Raw genomic sequence first — 17909 nt, forward strand, 5'->3', positions numbered from 1 at the left:
TGATTCAAGTCCGAGAAGTTATTTTTTTTATGCTGAGAGCTTACTGTTGTCAATGAACTGTAAAAATGGGGAAATATTTTAAACCTACTTTTATTTTATTTTTTGAGGGGGGGGGGGTCAGCTGGGCTGTCAAATTGGACGATCCAGTTTATTTGCAACTAAAACAAAAAGAGAAGATAAAATAGGTAATAACAACTACGAAAGTCATTCATGTAAAAAATATTTTTATTTTCTGAAATGATTTGTGATGCTTAGAGTGTACTTAAAAATTTACACTCAGCAAAAAAAGAAAGAAAGAAAGAAATTAAACACTTTTTCGAGTTCATAACTATCATAGAAGATCTTGGTGAAAATCAATGTGATATAAATACAATTTTATTAAGGGTAATTTAATTGGTTATTAACCTAGTAGGTCAATATAAAAACAAACCTTACGCATGGGTGGAAAAATTCGTTTGTGTCCTCCTATTACGCGTATAGGCACAAAAGCAAACATTGCAAAAATTGACGTATTGCCTTTCATTTGCAAATGCCCTTTAAGATAACAATGATTACAAAAGACCAGTGTAACACAATGAAAGACATGAATGAAATATCAAAAAGAACATTTCGTTCTCTTTATCTCCTTATAACCTCAAACAAAATCAAAGTGGGAAGCTAAAGGGGAAATTGATTATTTTCTTTTGACAACTCAAACTTCAAATGGCATAGAGAGTAAAGGCACAAATATGATTAAATGAAGACAATACAGTTCTTTCATTCATTCAGTTTAGTTATGTAAGAATAGATGAGACAAATTCAAGAACCAAATATAATTTGAAGTTTTCCTAATTTGAGAAATCAATTCAAAACCCTATCATTTATGTCAATATTGCTTTTTCTCATTTCACTTGAATTTTAATTTGACAGAAAATTCTTCATTTTCCTCCATAATCTTTAGCTTTCATTGTTATTTTGGGCTTCAAAGATATTACATTGTTATGAGACCATAGGTATATTTTTGCAATTGAATTCGTGCTTTTTATTGTGATGAATTTGTCTTCTGTTCTAATATATGATAGAAGAGCAATTACGTATGAATGACAACTTGTTCATGTTTATATAATACACTAACATTTAGCCAAAAATTCTATGAGAAATGTAAACTTGAAAAAGTGCTTACATGCTTTTTTCTGAGTGTATTTTGACTTTTGTGATTTTTTTCAGCTGGGCTGTCACATGGGACAACCTATAGTTTGTTTCCGCAAATAGAATAAGAAAACAACATAAAAGAAAATGTACCGTAGTAGGTAATGGCAACCATGAAAGTCACTCAGATGAAAAATAATTTCTGAAACGATCAAATCAACATAAACTTACTAGGAGGTGAGAGGGGCTGATTCCTCCTCTTTCTGGTTGCCATTGGCACAGTCTCTGCTGCCTTCTTCTTTGCCTTCTGGGACCGGGAACTCTTAAGATTTACCTGTTCTTCATCACCAGACGAAATGTGTGGCTGTGACGGGGATATTTGCATCGGGCCTCGCCTCCCTTCTTGCTCTTTTTGCGTTTCATTGGCATTACGCTTGCGGAAAGTATCGACACTTTCGCGTCTGGATCACAAAATGTCCGCATCGGTTCCGGACACTTGCATATATAGATCCGCATCGGCTCCGCGCAGTCCTAAAACATTCCTGGTGTCTTCCGCTTTCATTTGGTAAGCTCACACGCGGGATTCTTTCAGGAGCGTGTGCGGAAGGAGCGGAAGGGTTCGGGACAGGCGGGATGTCCTCAGGACATCGTCAGGACAAGTTGCCGAAGGTGTCAGGAAGTTCATTTCCGCGCCCAAATTTTGGTCTCGATCAAAATTTGGACGCGGAAATGTTTCTCTCTCCCGAAGGTGCCTAAACGCCCGGACATGTTTAGGACAGTGAGCGGACACCTTCAGGAACGTGCGGACAGGTTGCCGAAGGAGTGCGGAATACCAAATTTGCATTCCGGGTCTTGTCCGCGTCTTGTCCGCGCCCCAGAGGACGCCTGGTCTAAGAATATTCATAGTTTTGCTCAACATTATTGATTGATCAACAGCTGTCACGGAAACTCTCTAGATCTGTAGATGTCCTCAGCCTGGGCTACTTGATACGCATTTTTGGAACTGTGGCAGTGCTAATGAATGTGTGTGTCAAGATATGATTCTTCGTACAGATGTGCACGTATTGGGCTATGCTAGAACGTTATTTACATGCACATACATCACAGCTATCTGTAAATGCCCTAACCGAGTATACACACTGTGCGATTTTCCATAATGATTATCTTTGCCCATTCAATTCAATTCAAAGTTTATTTCATTTTTCGACAAAACATATGTTCCACTTCTTTTGATAACAGAGAATAAGGTAAATAGAACATAGTGAAATGAAAAGACTGTACAACAATTGAGAACCTATAGCAATCATACATTGTATATAGTAAAAAAGGAACAGAAGTGATCAAAGTGAAGTACTTGTATACCGTTGCTTAAAGTGCGAAAAATGGAGGGACCCACTAAAAAGACAGAGCTTGTAGTATGTGGGGCCCCTCTGGAAAAGAACATCGATGGAAAGATAAATTGAATCATCGCAGATACAAAAAATAACAAAGTGGAAGAAGTCTGGAAGCCCGCTGAAAATTAGATTACCATATAAATACACTTTCATACACGCGAAAAAACATGAACAGGACTAGACAACAAGACAACTACTGAAGAAAAGGTTGTACAGGATAAAACGGGATGGACAAGACTGACAAACTGAAGACAAAATAGCAGACAAGAATGCACAACAGAAACAGAAACAGAACACAGAAACAGCGATCTTCGGCAGAAGCATGCCAAGAGAAACAGAAAATAGTTGTGGGGGAAAAGTAATATTTTGACGCCTGAAAATTACAATGAACCAGTCGATGTAGTAGCTGCTTTACCATAAAATGACAAAGTGTGCAGATGAAAGTTACATAAAGATCCTATATGCATTATGTATCCAGAGCTTATAAGAGTTGCTGTGTTTGTATAATGTCGAGTGTAATCACGCCTGATATGGTCAATAGAAGAGGGAAAAGCAAAAGTTACCACAATGGAGAAAACTTCAATTTCAATTTCAATTTCAATTTTATTTCCATTTCCATTGAATAAAAAGGGAAAATTATAAACAATACATTTACAGAACATATTTGTAACAATTTCAAAGAAAACGTACAAGTGGTCACGAGTAACAACAGAAATTCCTTTCTAAGGTATACATATACATAATACAAAGATTAGAATGGAAATGGAGGGTCCCACTAAAAAGCAAAGCTTGTAGGGTATGGGACCCTCGTAAAATACGTACACAAAATCAAAGAAACCAATGTCAACTGACATGAAATTAACTTAGGAAGGAAAATAGAAAGAAAAAAAAAGGAAAAAGAAGAAAAAAGGGGGAAATGAGACTATGGTACAACACACGCCATCGTGGACACGAGCGTACTGTACTTCATGATGTAAATGCAATGATAAAACGATAAAACGCTCCCTGGTTTGATATTGCGATTGATTGGGTGCATATACCGGTATGAATGCATAGGAACGGATATAAAAAAGAGAAAGAGACTCACTGTTGTCTGGTACAATAAAAGAAATATCTGAGGGAAACTTATGTTAAACAGATTATTTTCTTCAAAAGATGATTTCTGTGTGATATCTGAATACTTGTAAAAAAGATAACTTGATTGAGACAATAAAACCGAACCTAATTTGGTTGTATATCATAAGATTTCAATAGAAAGAATTTTAATTTGTTCTTAAAAGAATTCAAAGTTTGTGCTGTTACTATGTCGTTGGGAAGTGAGTTCCAATACTTTGGCCCCTCGTAGATGAAGGTTTGCTGAGCCAGCAAAGTCCTAAAAAATGGCAAATGAAAATCATTAGATTGCCTTGTAGGATAATTATGAACGGATTGATTTTTTGAAAATATTGATTCAAATATATATGGAAGATTATTTTTATTGTAATTATACATAAATTGTCCTAAATTAAACAAATACAAATCTTTAATTTTGAATATTTTATTTTCAAAAAATAACGGATCAGTATGAGACAAATATGCAGTGTGACATATAATACGCAGTTACTTCTTTTGTAGCAGAAGTAATTTATCCAAAAGAGTTTGATATGTATTTCCCCATACAAGAATACCGTAATTTAGATAAGGCAATATTAGGGATGAATATAATGTAAGCAGGGACGACAAAGGAAGACAAAATTTAATCTTGTCGATTGTACCAATATTTCGTGAAATAATCTTACATATATTATCAATATGAAATTTCCATATATCAATATATCAACATATCAATTATGGTCATAAATTTCCATGGAAACCACTGTCTTTCATCTAAAAATTGGAAATGGCCACTATGATGTAAAAAGTGATGTGGAAATTCTCCCACATTTCATGTGACACAATGTATAGATTGATAATAGAGCATTCAAATTTGTTTGCTTGTTATTTGTAAAGGTATTTCACGTTTTGATACTGCAGAATTAAACACATGAGAAAATCATCTTCCCAGCGAAGCATTAAAAAATACTGGCACTTAAAACTTATGTTACCATACAAGGGCATTTTGATATGTGTGTTACAGGTGTCCTTTTATGCTTTGTTGTAGTAAAACTTTCAATAACACTTCACTATCACTTTGTGTTTAGATGAAAGATTGCCAGGTCTTCATGATAAACCTGCAAAAGAAGTGATCCCGCTATTCAAATCTCTTCTTAACACCATTGTGAAAGATGGCAAACAGCTTCTTATTGTCATCGATGACCTAATGCAGGTGAGAAAAAGAAAATTATTTCTGTGAAACGATACTAGTGAAGGTCAAAGTCAAAAGTTGTTGTACTTTTGAAGAAGTAATTTTTTGTCAGTATACTTCATCTAATGATGTCCATTGTGTAAGTTTGTAGAGAATGTAGAAATAAAGTGACAATCATTTGCATAAATGTGGTCAGTGGGATAAGGCCAAAGGTGACTTTACTCAGATTAAAGCTGTTACATTTGAGCCACTATTTCAACTACGAATATCTCTTGGTAACATAAGTTGATAAGAAAAATAGAAAGGAGTAAATGATTAATTGCCTGAAAAGAGAGGGATGAAAGTTTAATTGCCAAGGTGAATAGTCACCAAAGTTTGGCTAAAATGTGTTATGCTGGCTATAAGTGTTACTCTGCAGAAGTCAAATGATAGGTGCTACTTGGTGTAATGGACAAAAGTGGATTTGATGATATTTTCGTCAAGCAGAAAGGATTAGAGTTCAATCTTAAGTTAGTGACCAAAATCAGGGAGTTTCATCTAAATGGGTATGAAGAATCATGTTGCTTTTGCAAATGTAGTGATTATGTGAGAAGCGAGTCACCCCAGTCGACAGTGCAAACAGTTTAATTTCTCTAGCTTTATCTCTACTGAAAACATAGTCGTAATTATAGACAGTCACATTATTTTACCTTTTGAATGTTGGCACTGCCACTGTGTTGGTCAGAAGTGATTACTCCAAGAAATATAGGATTTTTGTAAAAAATGCAATGAAACACTGAAAACTGTTTTTCTGTGCTAATAATATTTCTTGATGATATCCTGATGATGCACAACAGTTAGAGGTTGCAGACACGAAGTGGTCGGACTGGATCCCAGCAGAACTTGAGGGCGCTGTTTACATGGTCTTCACTCTTGTGGAAGGTTCTCGCACTATGTCTGACATCAATAAGGCTGTGCCGTCCATGCAGTACCTGACACTAAACCACCTTGACTGTTCCTCACGGGTGGACATCGTTGAGAATTACTTCGCTCAGTACAACAAGGTTAGAAGCAGCTAGAGTTTAGTATGATGAACATGTCTGTATTGAATCTGTATCTAGTCTGTATTCTATCTTTATCTCATGCATATTCAATCTGTATTGAGTCTGTTATAGATTATTCAGTCTGTATTCACTCTGTGTACTTTTCTCGGTTCAATTCTAGTGGCACAATTTGATGTGCATGTCTGTATTTTGTGTCTGTATCTAGTCTGTGTTCAATCTGTATTGAGTCTGTGTTCAGTCTGTATTCAATTTGCATTGAATCTGTATTCAGTTTGTATTAAATTTGTATCAAATCTGTTACATTTAGTCTGTATTGAGTCTGTGTTATGTCTGTATTTAGTTTGTATTCAGTCTGTATTGAGTCTGTATTCAGTTTGTATTCAGCTTGTATTCAGTCTTTATTGTGTCTGTACTCTGCCAGGTATAAATATCCATTCGGTGATGAGGAGGTTGCATGATCATACATATTACAACAGACCTTTTTGCAAATGTCTCCCCATCCCCCCCCCCCCACATCACAGATTTTCTTTAGTTGCCCTTGCATTCCTCTTCTAGAATGAGCAAACATAGGCTTGCCAGGCAAGTTGTTGAAGATATTATCTGGATATCTAATTGTGGGCTAGTAGCTTTTGTATGTTCTGCAGTATGTCTTTGTACGTCGGTCTTGTTCAAATCAATATGACTTTATAGTGTTAGATATAGGATTTCACGAAAGCAGTCATTCCAATCCAATGAATCCATCACATAGAGGAAGCATTCTTCTATCGCTGCCTTCGGTTTGGAATTCAGTCGTGACATATATTTTGTTTTCATTTTTATGATTTTGCAGAAACTTGACAGTCAGCAGCTAGACCTGTTGACGCGTTCCAACGGAGCGGAGAACGCCCTCTGGCTGGCCCTAGCCTGCGAGGAGCTGCGAATTTTTGGCAAGTTTGAGACCCTGACGGATCGGATTCAGAGTCTGCCGGACACTCTGGAGGGCCTGGTGTGTGACATTCTGGACCGTCTCACCAAGGAGGATGAAACAGGTCTAGTGGACAAGGTGACCATCATCTTCAAAAGTTTTATTTCTTTGTTTCATTTTCCAGTTGAGAAGATGGCTGGATAGCCCATATTTCAACTGCAGTAGCTGGTCTTCCATGGGGTCCAGTTGGAATTGACTGTGAGAGCCAGACGCCCATTCTTCTAGGCAATCTTCCGACAGACTTTTATGCCCTTCCTGCGAGAGTCTTAAAGTTTCAAGCACCAAACTTGATGTTTTATTACTGCTTGATGATGAAAAATGATGTACTAGGTTCTGTGGAGTCCGTTCGAGACACACTTTTGAATGTCATACGAAGCTAATACCTTAGAATGAAGAATGAAATTATTCTACAGTCTTGTCAGTTTTTGTTAAAACTAACGATTTTTGCAATGAGATGTTTTTATTGCAATTGATTAACAAATTGCAATTTATCAATGTAAATTCAAGCTGATTACTCAGTGTTTAAGTAATAACCATGATGGATAAAAGATTCATGGACATCCCGCCAGTGGGTACAATGCATATTTACCCTGAGTTTCTTTATCATGATGGTTACTCAAACACTGAATAGATATAGTGTTTATTTATGTCAATGAAGATTTTAAAAGTATTTAAAAATCCCATATTCCATCAGGCCCTGTGTCTCTTGGAATGTTCCATTCGTGGACTGACGGAGCAGGAAATGCAGTGTCTTCTGGGAGATTTTGACAGCCAGACACCCATTCCCATGCTGCACTGGGCGATAGTGCGGAGGACGCTGAAGCCCTTTCTAAGACGAATCAGTGGAGTGTGCGAGATAGAGTGCTTGACTTTCTTTCATCACGCCATCGGAGAGGTGAACTCTTAACTTCACTTCCTGTTCTGAGTTAACTTAATGAGAAGAGTGTAATCCATCAAACAGAAGGGTGAAGTTTCATACCGTATGTCCCCCCAAAAAATTACAACGGGACTCTCCTCAATGATAACTCTAAAAAACAGTGAATCAATCCAAATACAATTTCAGGGTATGAAACTATAACTTATTACCCACATCTTACAGAAAACCCCATCCAATTTGTTTCGATGGTCAAAGAGAAATATTCAATATTCAATATTCAAAGGTTTTATTTTCACTTCTTTCAACAGAATGTACAAAAAAATACAGATTCGACATACGTTTGAAGGAATGATACATAGATAGCAAAGGATAACATTTGTCAATAATCATTACAAATTTAGGCATTTTTCATACAGACATATTTATACATTCTGCCAAAAAAAGTGGAGATACCCACTCAAAAGACTATGCTTGTACAACGTGGGCACCTCACAGGAAGAAAAAAAAAGGGTGAAAACTTAACTACAAGTGTGCGGGATGAAAAAAGAAGTGGAAAAGGGGAAAGGGAAGAAGCATAAATACAAGTAAAGAGACAAGACAACTAAGAACAAAAAGCCTAGATCAATCGGTACATTCAAGATCAAACCAACAGAGACTATTAGCCATATTAGAAGTGTAGAGCGTTAAAAGCGACGAGAAAGTGATAATACAATTGTATGGAATTGCTGATAGCAGAACACATTATCTGTTCTGTGAAGGCACGTAAGTTTGCAATAGGAAAAACAGGGGATGCGATGCGGAATTCCGCGAAAGACGCGACCTAACAAGCCTATGAAAAATCAATAGCATCCTGGTGCTTACAAAACCTACTTACTGAAAAAGATAAACAAACAAAATTAATTTCTTTCTGTTACATTATAAGACTTAAGAAGGAATGATTTCAATCTTTTTTGAATGAAAACAAAGAAGGAGCATTTTTTATGTCTGGACTAAGGGAGTTCCAGAATCTTGGGCCTGTATATATAAATGTCTGCTGAGCTAAAACCGTTCTAAGCAGGGGCAAATGAAATTAATTAGACTGTCTTGTTGGGTAACTATGGTATGTCAGGTTACGAGGAAACATAGAATCAAATATAAGCGGAAGACAGTTATTATTATAACTATACATAAATTGTCCTAAATGAAATAAAAACAAATCCTTAATTTTCAGACTCTTATTTTCAGAAAACAAAGAAGCTGTATGAGAGCAAGGAGCGGCATTACAAATGATTCGAAGTGCCTTCTTTTGTAACAATAAAACCCTATCTAATAATGTTTGATGCGTGTTTCCCCATGCCAAGATTCCGTAATTTAAATAAGGTAGTATCAAAGACGAATACAGTATGAATAATGAATGTTGGGGAAGAAACAATTTGAACCTGTTAATGACGCCTATATTGCGTGAAATAATTTTACAAACATAATCCATATGAAATTGCCAAGAAAGTTTATTATCTACTGTGATTCCAAGAAATTTTGTATATGAAACACTTTCTAAAACAGTATCATCAAAATAAATATCCATATTCAAATTATCTAAAGTGTTACTAAAAAACATATACTTGGTTTTATTGATATTCAGGGACAGCTTATTAGCTCGTATCCAATCTCGTAAATTTTGTAACTCCGCATTTACTGTGTGAACAAGAATATTTGGATCTTCATGTGAATAAAACACATTTGAGTCATCGGCGAAAAGTATGAATGATAACACTTGGGAGGAAGCACATAAATCATTAATATAAACAATAAACAACAACGGCCCCAATATACTACCTTGTGGCACGCCACACATTAATTCTCTCATATCAGAGTTATAATTGTTTATTGAAACATATTGTTTACGATCAGTTAGATAACTCCTGAACCACTCCAAGGCCTTCCCACGTATACCATAGTGGGACAACTTATAAAGCAATATATTATGATTAATAGTGTCGAAGGCCTTGGAGAAGTCCAGGAAGATACCGATCAAATGAGAGTGATTATCTAAAGCATGTGCTACTTTATATCAATAAGATTCAAAAATGCATGAGAGGTGCTATGCTTTTCTCGAAAACCAAACTGGGAGTTTGTCAGAACACAATGCGTCTTCAAAAAATTCATTGTTCTTTTATATATGATTTTCTCTAAGATTTTTGATATACAAGATAATAAAGAAATAGGTCTATAATTACTAATATCCAGGTTGTCACCATTCTTAAATATAGGAATAACTTTTGCTATTTTCATTTGTTCCGGAAACTGACCGTTTGACATTGACAAATTGAAAATATACACCAAAGGATCCACAATAGAATATATTGCTCCTTTTAAAATCATATTGCTTATATCATCATAACCTGCACTTTTTTTTATTTTTCAAACCAGAAACAATATCAATAACCTCATACCTAGTGGTAGGAGTAAAAAAATATAGAATGTGTATTATACTGATTCAAAAAATCAGTAAAATGTTTATCAGTATTGGGAATTTCTTGAGCAATATCTTCTCTAATAGTTGTAAAATATTTATTGAAAATATTTACAATATCTTGAGAATTATCAATAATCTTGTCATCAAATCGAATTTTTGATATACCAGAGATTTCGGTAGATGTATTCATGGCTTGTTTTAACACATTCCACGTACTTTTTATATCATATCTATATCTCTGCAATTGCTTATGATAATATTTTTTCTTTTCTATACGTAATATTTTTATGAGGGTATTTTTATATGAAGTGTATTTCAAACGTGCTTGTTCAGTTCTTTTCATCTTAAATGAATAAAACAATTTATTTTTTCTGTTAATAGATCGCAAAATGGACTTTGTAATCCAGGGAAGCCTTGGTGTTGTTTTATAATTCCCCCGCTTGTATTTTCTTTTGGGAATACATATATCCAAATGATTATTCAAAACATCAAAAAAATTATTCAAAGACAAATTAATGTCATCTGTATCAAACACACATTCCCAATTAGCATTATCTAAAGAAGCACAAAAAGAAAACAAGTTTTCTTGAGTTACTCTACGCCTTTCCTGACGAGATGAATTAACATTAATATGATTATACTTAAAATGCGTCATAACAGGAAAATGATCAGTCATATCAGACAAAATTATAGAAGAATCTGGGAGAGTTAAAACATTACAAAAAATATCAATCAAAGTAGCCGAATGACTAGAAACACGAGTTGGTTTGGAAATAAGGGGCAAAAAAGAAGAGGATAAGAATGTATCAAGGAATTCACTCGGTATATTGTCTGTTGTATGTTTTAACAAATCAATATTAAAATCACCGAGTATAAAGGACTCTGAGTTAGCAAATAAAGGATCTGTGAGCAACTCGGTGAGATATGATAAAAAATCTTTGTTATTAGAATTTGGGGGTCTATAAATAATACCTATCACAATATTTTTACTACCAGGAACATTAATTTGAACAAAAAGGGACTCCACAATGTCATTCATTTTACTCAACTTTTCACAAACAATACATTCAAAACTGCTTATAACATATAAGGCAACCCCACCACCAGAACGATCGGGTCTGTTATTCACAAAAACATTAAATCCTTCAAGCGAGAAAGATCGTTTGGGGCATGAAGATAACCACGTTTCAGTTAGTCCTACCACTGTAAATAAAGGGTTATTTGGGTTATCCAATAATAACTGTAATTCATCAAAATGCTTACTTAAACTTCTTATATTCAAATGTATCAACGAAAATGTGTCTTTACATAAACTCTTACGAATTTCTTTAAATTGATTCATAGTTACATAACTACATAATGGGGCTTGGGTTAAATCATCAAAATCATACTGCATTTCTTCAGCTGTTGAGTTCATATTATCGGCAACTAACTTATCATAAAAAGATGTATGCGAATTAGAAACATCATCTAGGAAATCAAATTCTGGTGTAGTAGGTCTAAATAGATCAAAAAACTCATCATCCAATACGGAACGAAAAGGCGCATTTATCCCCTCAGCCATTTTGAATGAGAAATTCTCTGACAATTGAGCGCGCAAGTGATGCTAACAGGAAGAAACCAGCATAGGCATAACAGCAAAGTCGACGCGGCAGATACCGCACCGGATTCTGCGCAAAGTGAAATGGTAGGCTGGCGCCATGTGTGAGGGAAAAAAAATGAGGAGTTTTGTAGAGTATGTCAGGAATCCCATCCTGTCCATTGTGTTCACACATTCCAAGAGCATCCAATTGCTTAAATTGGAAGAATAAGACCCATGACATGCGTTACAATGATCTACGTATCTCTGTGACCCCTCAACCAAATTGAATAGGGTTTTCTGCATAATATAGCTAAAATGTTATGTTTTAAGACCTTGACGTAACATTTAGATGGTTAAATCATATTGGAAGTTATCGATGCAAAAATCCGATTGTAATTTTTTTGACATAAGAGTACTGTAGAGCGTGTTTCTACTGAATGCTAAAAATTCAGGTTGATGCAAGGTGATGCATTGTCAACATTTTTACATTTTTGATTCGGGGTGATGCAAGGGACGATTTTCAGGAGGAACAAAGCAGGTAACAAAATTTGCAGTGTGCAAAGTTGCAAAGTCTTGTATTCTCATTGACAAATTTTGTGCGTTGTTCAAACATTATACGACTTGGTCTGTGACACTGTATTCTGCGTAACTTTCAGTTCACCGCAATTTGCAAGTTCCCGCAGCGCATATCACCAAATTATTTTATTGCTGACTAGAAACAATCAAGGTAGTAGTAAAATGTGAGGTGGTGCAGATGACAAAACTTTGTAGTGATACAAGGTGATATAACATGACCAGTAAAAGCACACACCTAGATATTAGACAGGAAATGATTATGCTGAAAATATGTCATATTGTCATGAAGCAGTGATATTAGTGACAGTCAGACATACATACCAAATGATGATGTCATCACCTCACAATTCTGTAATAAATCGTGCTTTCATTTTGGGCTCTGTTCTTTTTAAAGGGAAGCAGTCCTGAGATTTTCACTGTACTGATAATTAAGAAGAGTAAAAAATATAAACTTTCACCAATTTATACGCTTGGACATCAAAAATTGTCTCCGTACGCGATTTTTGAAAAATAATTCCTGCAAGCGATCGTGAAAGAGCCGGCAAAAAGATGCTACGTAGTGCATGCCCTACTCACCAAGTTGACAGCCGTGCCTCTAAAAACCAATTTAACAGTTCAAATGATTAGTTGCAATTTTATCATATAATGTGAAAGTTTGTGGTTTTATAATTTCAAACAAAATATTTCAAGCTTAGATATATATAATTTACGAAAAATTAATATTGTAAACATAAATTTATATGTATTTTTAAACCAAATATACCATGAACTTGACATCAAATAGGCACGGTCGTTTTCTAGCTTCCGTCCGTGTTGCATACTTCTTAGCGTAGAAACCACTCTCGCGCGCAAATCCTTACCATACCAATATACATACACAGTACACTCGACTCCGTCCAGTCGATTTTGGCATTCAAACCGACGATAACCTGTGCACGAGAGAGTCGAATTCTTCAAAGAAAATATTGTTTGTATCTCAATATTTCTGTAAGTAGTCAGATAATCGCCTTTCCTCGAAAAAAAAAAAATATGACGTGAGCCGGGAAGGGTAAACACAGGGGGTCGTAGGGATATGATTTCGCTCCACTTTGCCGTGCATGTCCAGTCGGCACTGGCAGCAGCTAGCTCAGTGGCACTGTACTGCAGTCCAACCCCGGCTGCAGGCCCACGGTAAATTAAGCATAGCTAGCCACTTTCCTTACCTCTCTACGCTTTTTTCCCTCGGTTCTCTTCGAAGTCGATGCTCGAGGTGTTTCTGTTTTATAACTCATGTGAGCAAATGGTCAGGATTGCATCTGGTTTCAGGAGTTTTCTCGGTTTATAACCGAGGGCCACAGCCTGCCGGTCCACGTAAAAACATCGCTTCGCAAATTGTCCACGCACAGGTAGGTCACAACACGATTTCGAGATTTTGTAGGCCCTAAGTTTCTTATGTTCGGCATCGTTGTACCGATATTTCCCAGCCATACAGCTCACCTTTCACGATACTTTTGTTGGTCTGGGGCGGAAAAAAGGATTTTCCTGGGAAATTTTCTGCACGATTCGAGCAAAACTACTGATGTAAGATAGCCTGACCAGACGACGCTGAATGCGGTCGCCCCTGTAGTGTACTAGCATTTCATTTCATTTTTCATTTTCATTTTATTTCAACACGGTAATAAAAAGGAAACTTGCTCAGCCATCGGCTGTTATTCTGCAAGTCCGTGCATGTATACATTATAACAGAACGAAACATAGATTCAGTAACAGCGTAATATATAGCGATGATTGAAATAAGAACAAAAAAAAGAAAAAAATCACGAAGAAAAGGAAAAGTATATCTACATATAACAGCATATGAATAAAAAAATACAGACATTGACAAGAGATTGATATAAAACAAATGTCAATAGTACTCATTGCGTAACATAATAGGAAACGTTATGATAATTGATATGATGTAATATGATATATAATGCAGTGGATATCAAACTAGAACTGCTGCTGTTTCAAATAAGACCTGAAATTATTAAAACTCATAATCTTGATATTATCTGGGAGATCATTCCACACTTTACATCCCCTGTACTGTAAACTCCTACGTTTGAAATTAGTTGAAAATCTACATAACTCAAATTTTAACATATTACATCTGAAAAAATAATTTGTATATTTAAATGAAAACAACTCACACAAACTTTGGGGGTAAACCCCATGAGCAATTTTATACATTGCGTGTAACATTCTATATTTCTGTCTTATTTTAATAGTAGAAATACTTAACTGATCATATATCAATTGTGTTGAAAACCTCCAATTAACCTTCAGAACGGTACGCAGTGCCCGATTTTGTAATCTTTGCAATTTATAAATCATCATTTTACTGCAATTTGACCACACTACATCACAGTAGTCAAATCTTCCTTGTACAATACTCTTATAATATATCAATGCTGTCTGTTGTGTTATATAAGGTCGTATCCGTTTCAATAAATATATTCTACTTATTATTTCCTTTGATATTTTTCCAATATGCTGTTCCCAATTTAGATGTTCATCAATAATAACGCCAAGATATGTAATATGTGTTACTCGTTTAATTTCATATGATTCAATATGCACGTTAAAATGCTTTACACTTTTTAGTCGTTTTTTGGTACCAAGCAATAAACATTCACATTTATTTACATTAAGTACAAGTTTATTCTCTTTAAGCCAGTGATTTACTGCTTCCAAATCCTTGTTGAGAGTATCGGCCACAGATTCAGCATTCTTTTGTGCAGTGTATATACAGGTGTCGTCAGCATACAGAGACACCTTACATTCATTAAGGCATTCCGCCAGGTCATTGACATATATAACAAACAACAGAGGACCTAAGGTGCTCCCTTGTGGAACGCCACACTCAATAACTCTCATGGGGGATTTTACACCATTCACAACAGTATACTGAACGCGATTGAACAAATAGTGTTCTACCCATTTCAGTGCATTACCGGTGACACCCAGTCTTTTCAGTTTGGATAACAATACCTTGTGGTCAACAGTGTCGAAAGCCTTTTTCAGGTCCAATGTTACTACCCCAACTAGATTGCCTCTATCGAGCTTGTCTAGCCATTCCTCTGTTACTTTTAACAGTGCAGTGGAAGTCGAATTATTAGGGCGAAAACCAGACTGTTGGTCGCAGAGAAGATGATGACTGGTCAAATAATCATATAGTTGAGTAAATATTATCTTTTCAAAAATCTTGGCAAAAACAGGTAAAATACTGATTGGTCTATAATTTCCAATCACCATTTTATTCCCACCTTTAAAGACAGGTGTAATTTTAGAAACTTTCAGTTCATCTGGAACAGAGGCTTGTTTAATTGACATATTCAGTATATGTGTAAGAGGTTTAACAATTAAATGAGCAACCGGTTTGATGAGCGACATTGGGATATCATCGTTTCCACAAGCTTTTTTCACTGACATCTTCATAATTACTTCAAGAGTTTCATGCTCTTCTATGTCTTTAAATGATGATAAACATGACTCATTACAATGATCGGACAGGTCGTTGTCAAGATCAACATAATCAACGCCGTTCTTAGTGATACTATTCTGAAGTGTTATTCCAATTTCCGCGAAGTAATCGTTGAAGTTTTCAGCCAGGCCTGTGTAGAATCGTTCTACAAATATGTACACTCTGTACGTACTATAGAACATGCATGAGCGGCGACAGGTAGGGCTGCAGCTGCGCTTGAGACTGGAAAAGTGCGAAGGGCAAACCGCGTACGGGGTGCGTACGCGTATCTACCGTAGATCTATCATCTAGTTGTACCGTCCACACGTGCGAATATAATACACAATACATACACACACACAAACACACACACACACACACACACACACACACACACACAACGTAGAAACAATGTCAAATACGAGTCGGAGTAGCCACCGACGTCTTCATGCATCCGGGTAAACTAGGGAGCGTACGGATAACGAGCAGAACACGGCTGGGAAGAGTTGTGCATCGACGACGTATGACTCTCCGCCAAGACTTGCTCATTAGCATATTCACCATGCAGAGTCACACTTTTTCAACCAAAATGTACGAGCTTATTTGGTGATTTTAAAGTTTGTTTTTGGTGAAAGTAGTTCATTGGAGGTACCAACAACAACATATTTGTTTAAATTTCGTGAGGACTGTGTCCCTTTAAGTGATTTAGAAACTATAAAAAGCCAACACTCTAGAAGGCTATTATTGCTAGGAAATACTACCCTTAGTTAAATAAGATATCACGGATGTACTGCAAAAGAGGGATATTTTTGCACAAGTTATTATTATTTTTTTGTACTTGGCCAGGTAAGATGAATCTCACGTGGTTGATTGGGATTGATGTGTAAACAAATAGGAAACTTGTGGTGCAATAACATTATTACTGCTGTCTAATTGGCATATCTGAATGTGATTCACATCAAACAAAATAAAATACAAAACTCGAATGTGAAAGACACGACAACAACACCAACAAGACATCCAGCTTAAAGGGTGGAACGTCCATAGATTTGCAATGTATTATGAAGATGTATACCCTTAAAGGACAAGTTCACCTTCATAAACATAAAGTTTGAGAAAATGCAACATTATTAGTACAACACATCAGTGAAAGTTTGAGGAAAATTGGACAATCGATGCAAAAGTTATGAATTTTTAAAATTTTTGTGTTGGAACCGCTGGATGAGGAGACTACTACAGCTTGTGAGTCATATGCGTACAACAGTATAAAGAAAATGTAAAAGAACATTCAACGTATTTTCACTTTTTTCGCATAATAAAAGAGCACTTGACTTGCCTCTTTCTAAAGGCAGGGGGAATAATATTACCCATAACATGTGTCGGTAACGAGTCAGGGGAATGTGTACTTTTTTCAAAAGATGGAATTTGTGAAATTCTCTTTATATTTTCCTTATATTGTTGTACGCATGTGACATCTAAGTTATTCATACACTGCCGTAGTCTTCTCATCCAGCGGGTACTGCATAAAAACTTCAAAAATTCTTAACTTTTGAACGGATTGTCTGATTTTCCTCTAACTTTCAATGATGTGTTCTACTATATTGCTACATTCTCTCAATCCTTATGTTTATGAAGGTGAACTTGTCCTTTAAGCAGTGCGCCCATATGAATCTCTGGAGATAGATATCCCCGGCTTTGAGACGGCAAAACAACATAAGATTATCTGCATCAAACAATTGCCAGTAAATCGAGTTTGAAGTTTCGCAAAGCTACAGCTTTTATTTCTGTTTTTGTTAAACACTTCATATCTTACCCTAGAAGGACCAACAGGGGCAGCAATATAGTGAATGCAAATTGAATCCACTAGACCCTTTATTTTTGGAATAATTTTTGCATTTAATCAAAACATACATTTGTTACCAAATGCCGTCTCAACGTCGTTACCATGCTATTGTCATTGCTACAGCAAAACAACGTAAGTCTTGATCACTGGCAAGTGTATAATGTCCAACAACGTCAATCTGTGACCCGCGACAGCAAAAGGATCCGAAAGTCGCGGAGGACAATTTTCTTAAAATGACATAATATTATTCCCTTACTCTTCCACTTTTATTGCAAATGT

The 17909-nt window shown here is 35.9% G+C and overlaps 1 protein-coding gene across 1 annotated transcript in view; it reads left to right on the forward strand.

Moving 5' to 3' along the window:
- The window catches only part of LOC139735693 (TPR repeat-containing protein DDB_G0287407-like), a 39489-nt gene that overhangs the window by 19661 nt on the left and 1919 nt on the right, over positions 1–17909 (forward strand). Inside the window, exons 9-12 of the mRNA XM_071646440.1 lie at positions 4703–4827; positions 5643–5849; positions 6679–6891; positions 7508–7708. Of these exons, the coding sequence (XP_071502541.1) occupies positions 4703–4827; positions 5643–5849; positions 6679–6891; positions 7508–7708 (746 nt within the window). The remainder of the gene's footprint in view (positions 1–4702; positions 4828–5642; positions 5850–6678; positions 6892–7507; positions 7709–17909) is intronic.

Source organism: Diadema antillarum, unplaced genomic scaffold, assembly GCF_040938485.1.
Source record: "Diadema antillarum isolate AM-2024a unplaced genomic scaffold, OU_Dant_1.0 seq00000592_RagTag, whole genome shotgun sequence".
Classification (NCBI taxonomy): domain Eukaryota; kingdom Metazoa; phylum Echinodermata; class Echinoidea; order Diadematoida; family Diadematidae; genus Diadema; species Diadema antillarum.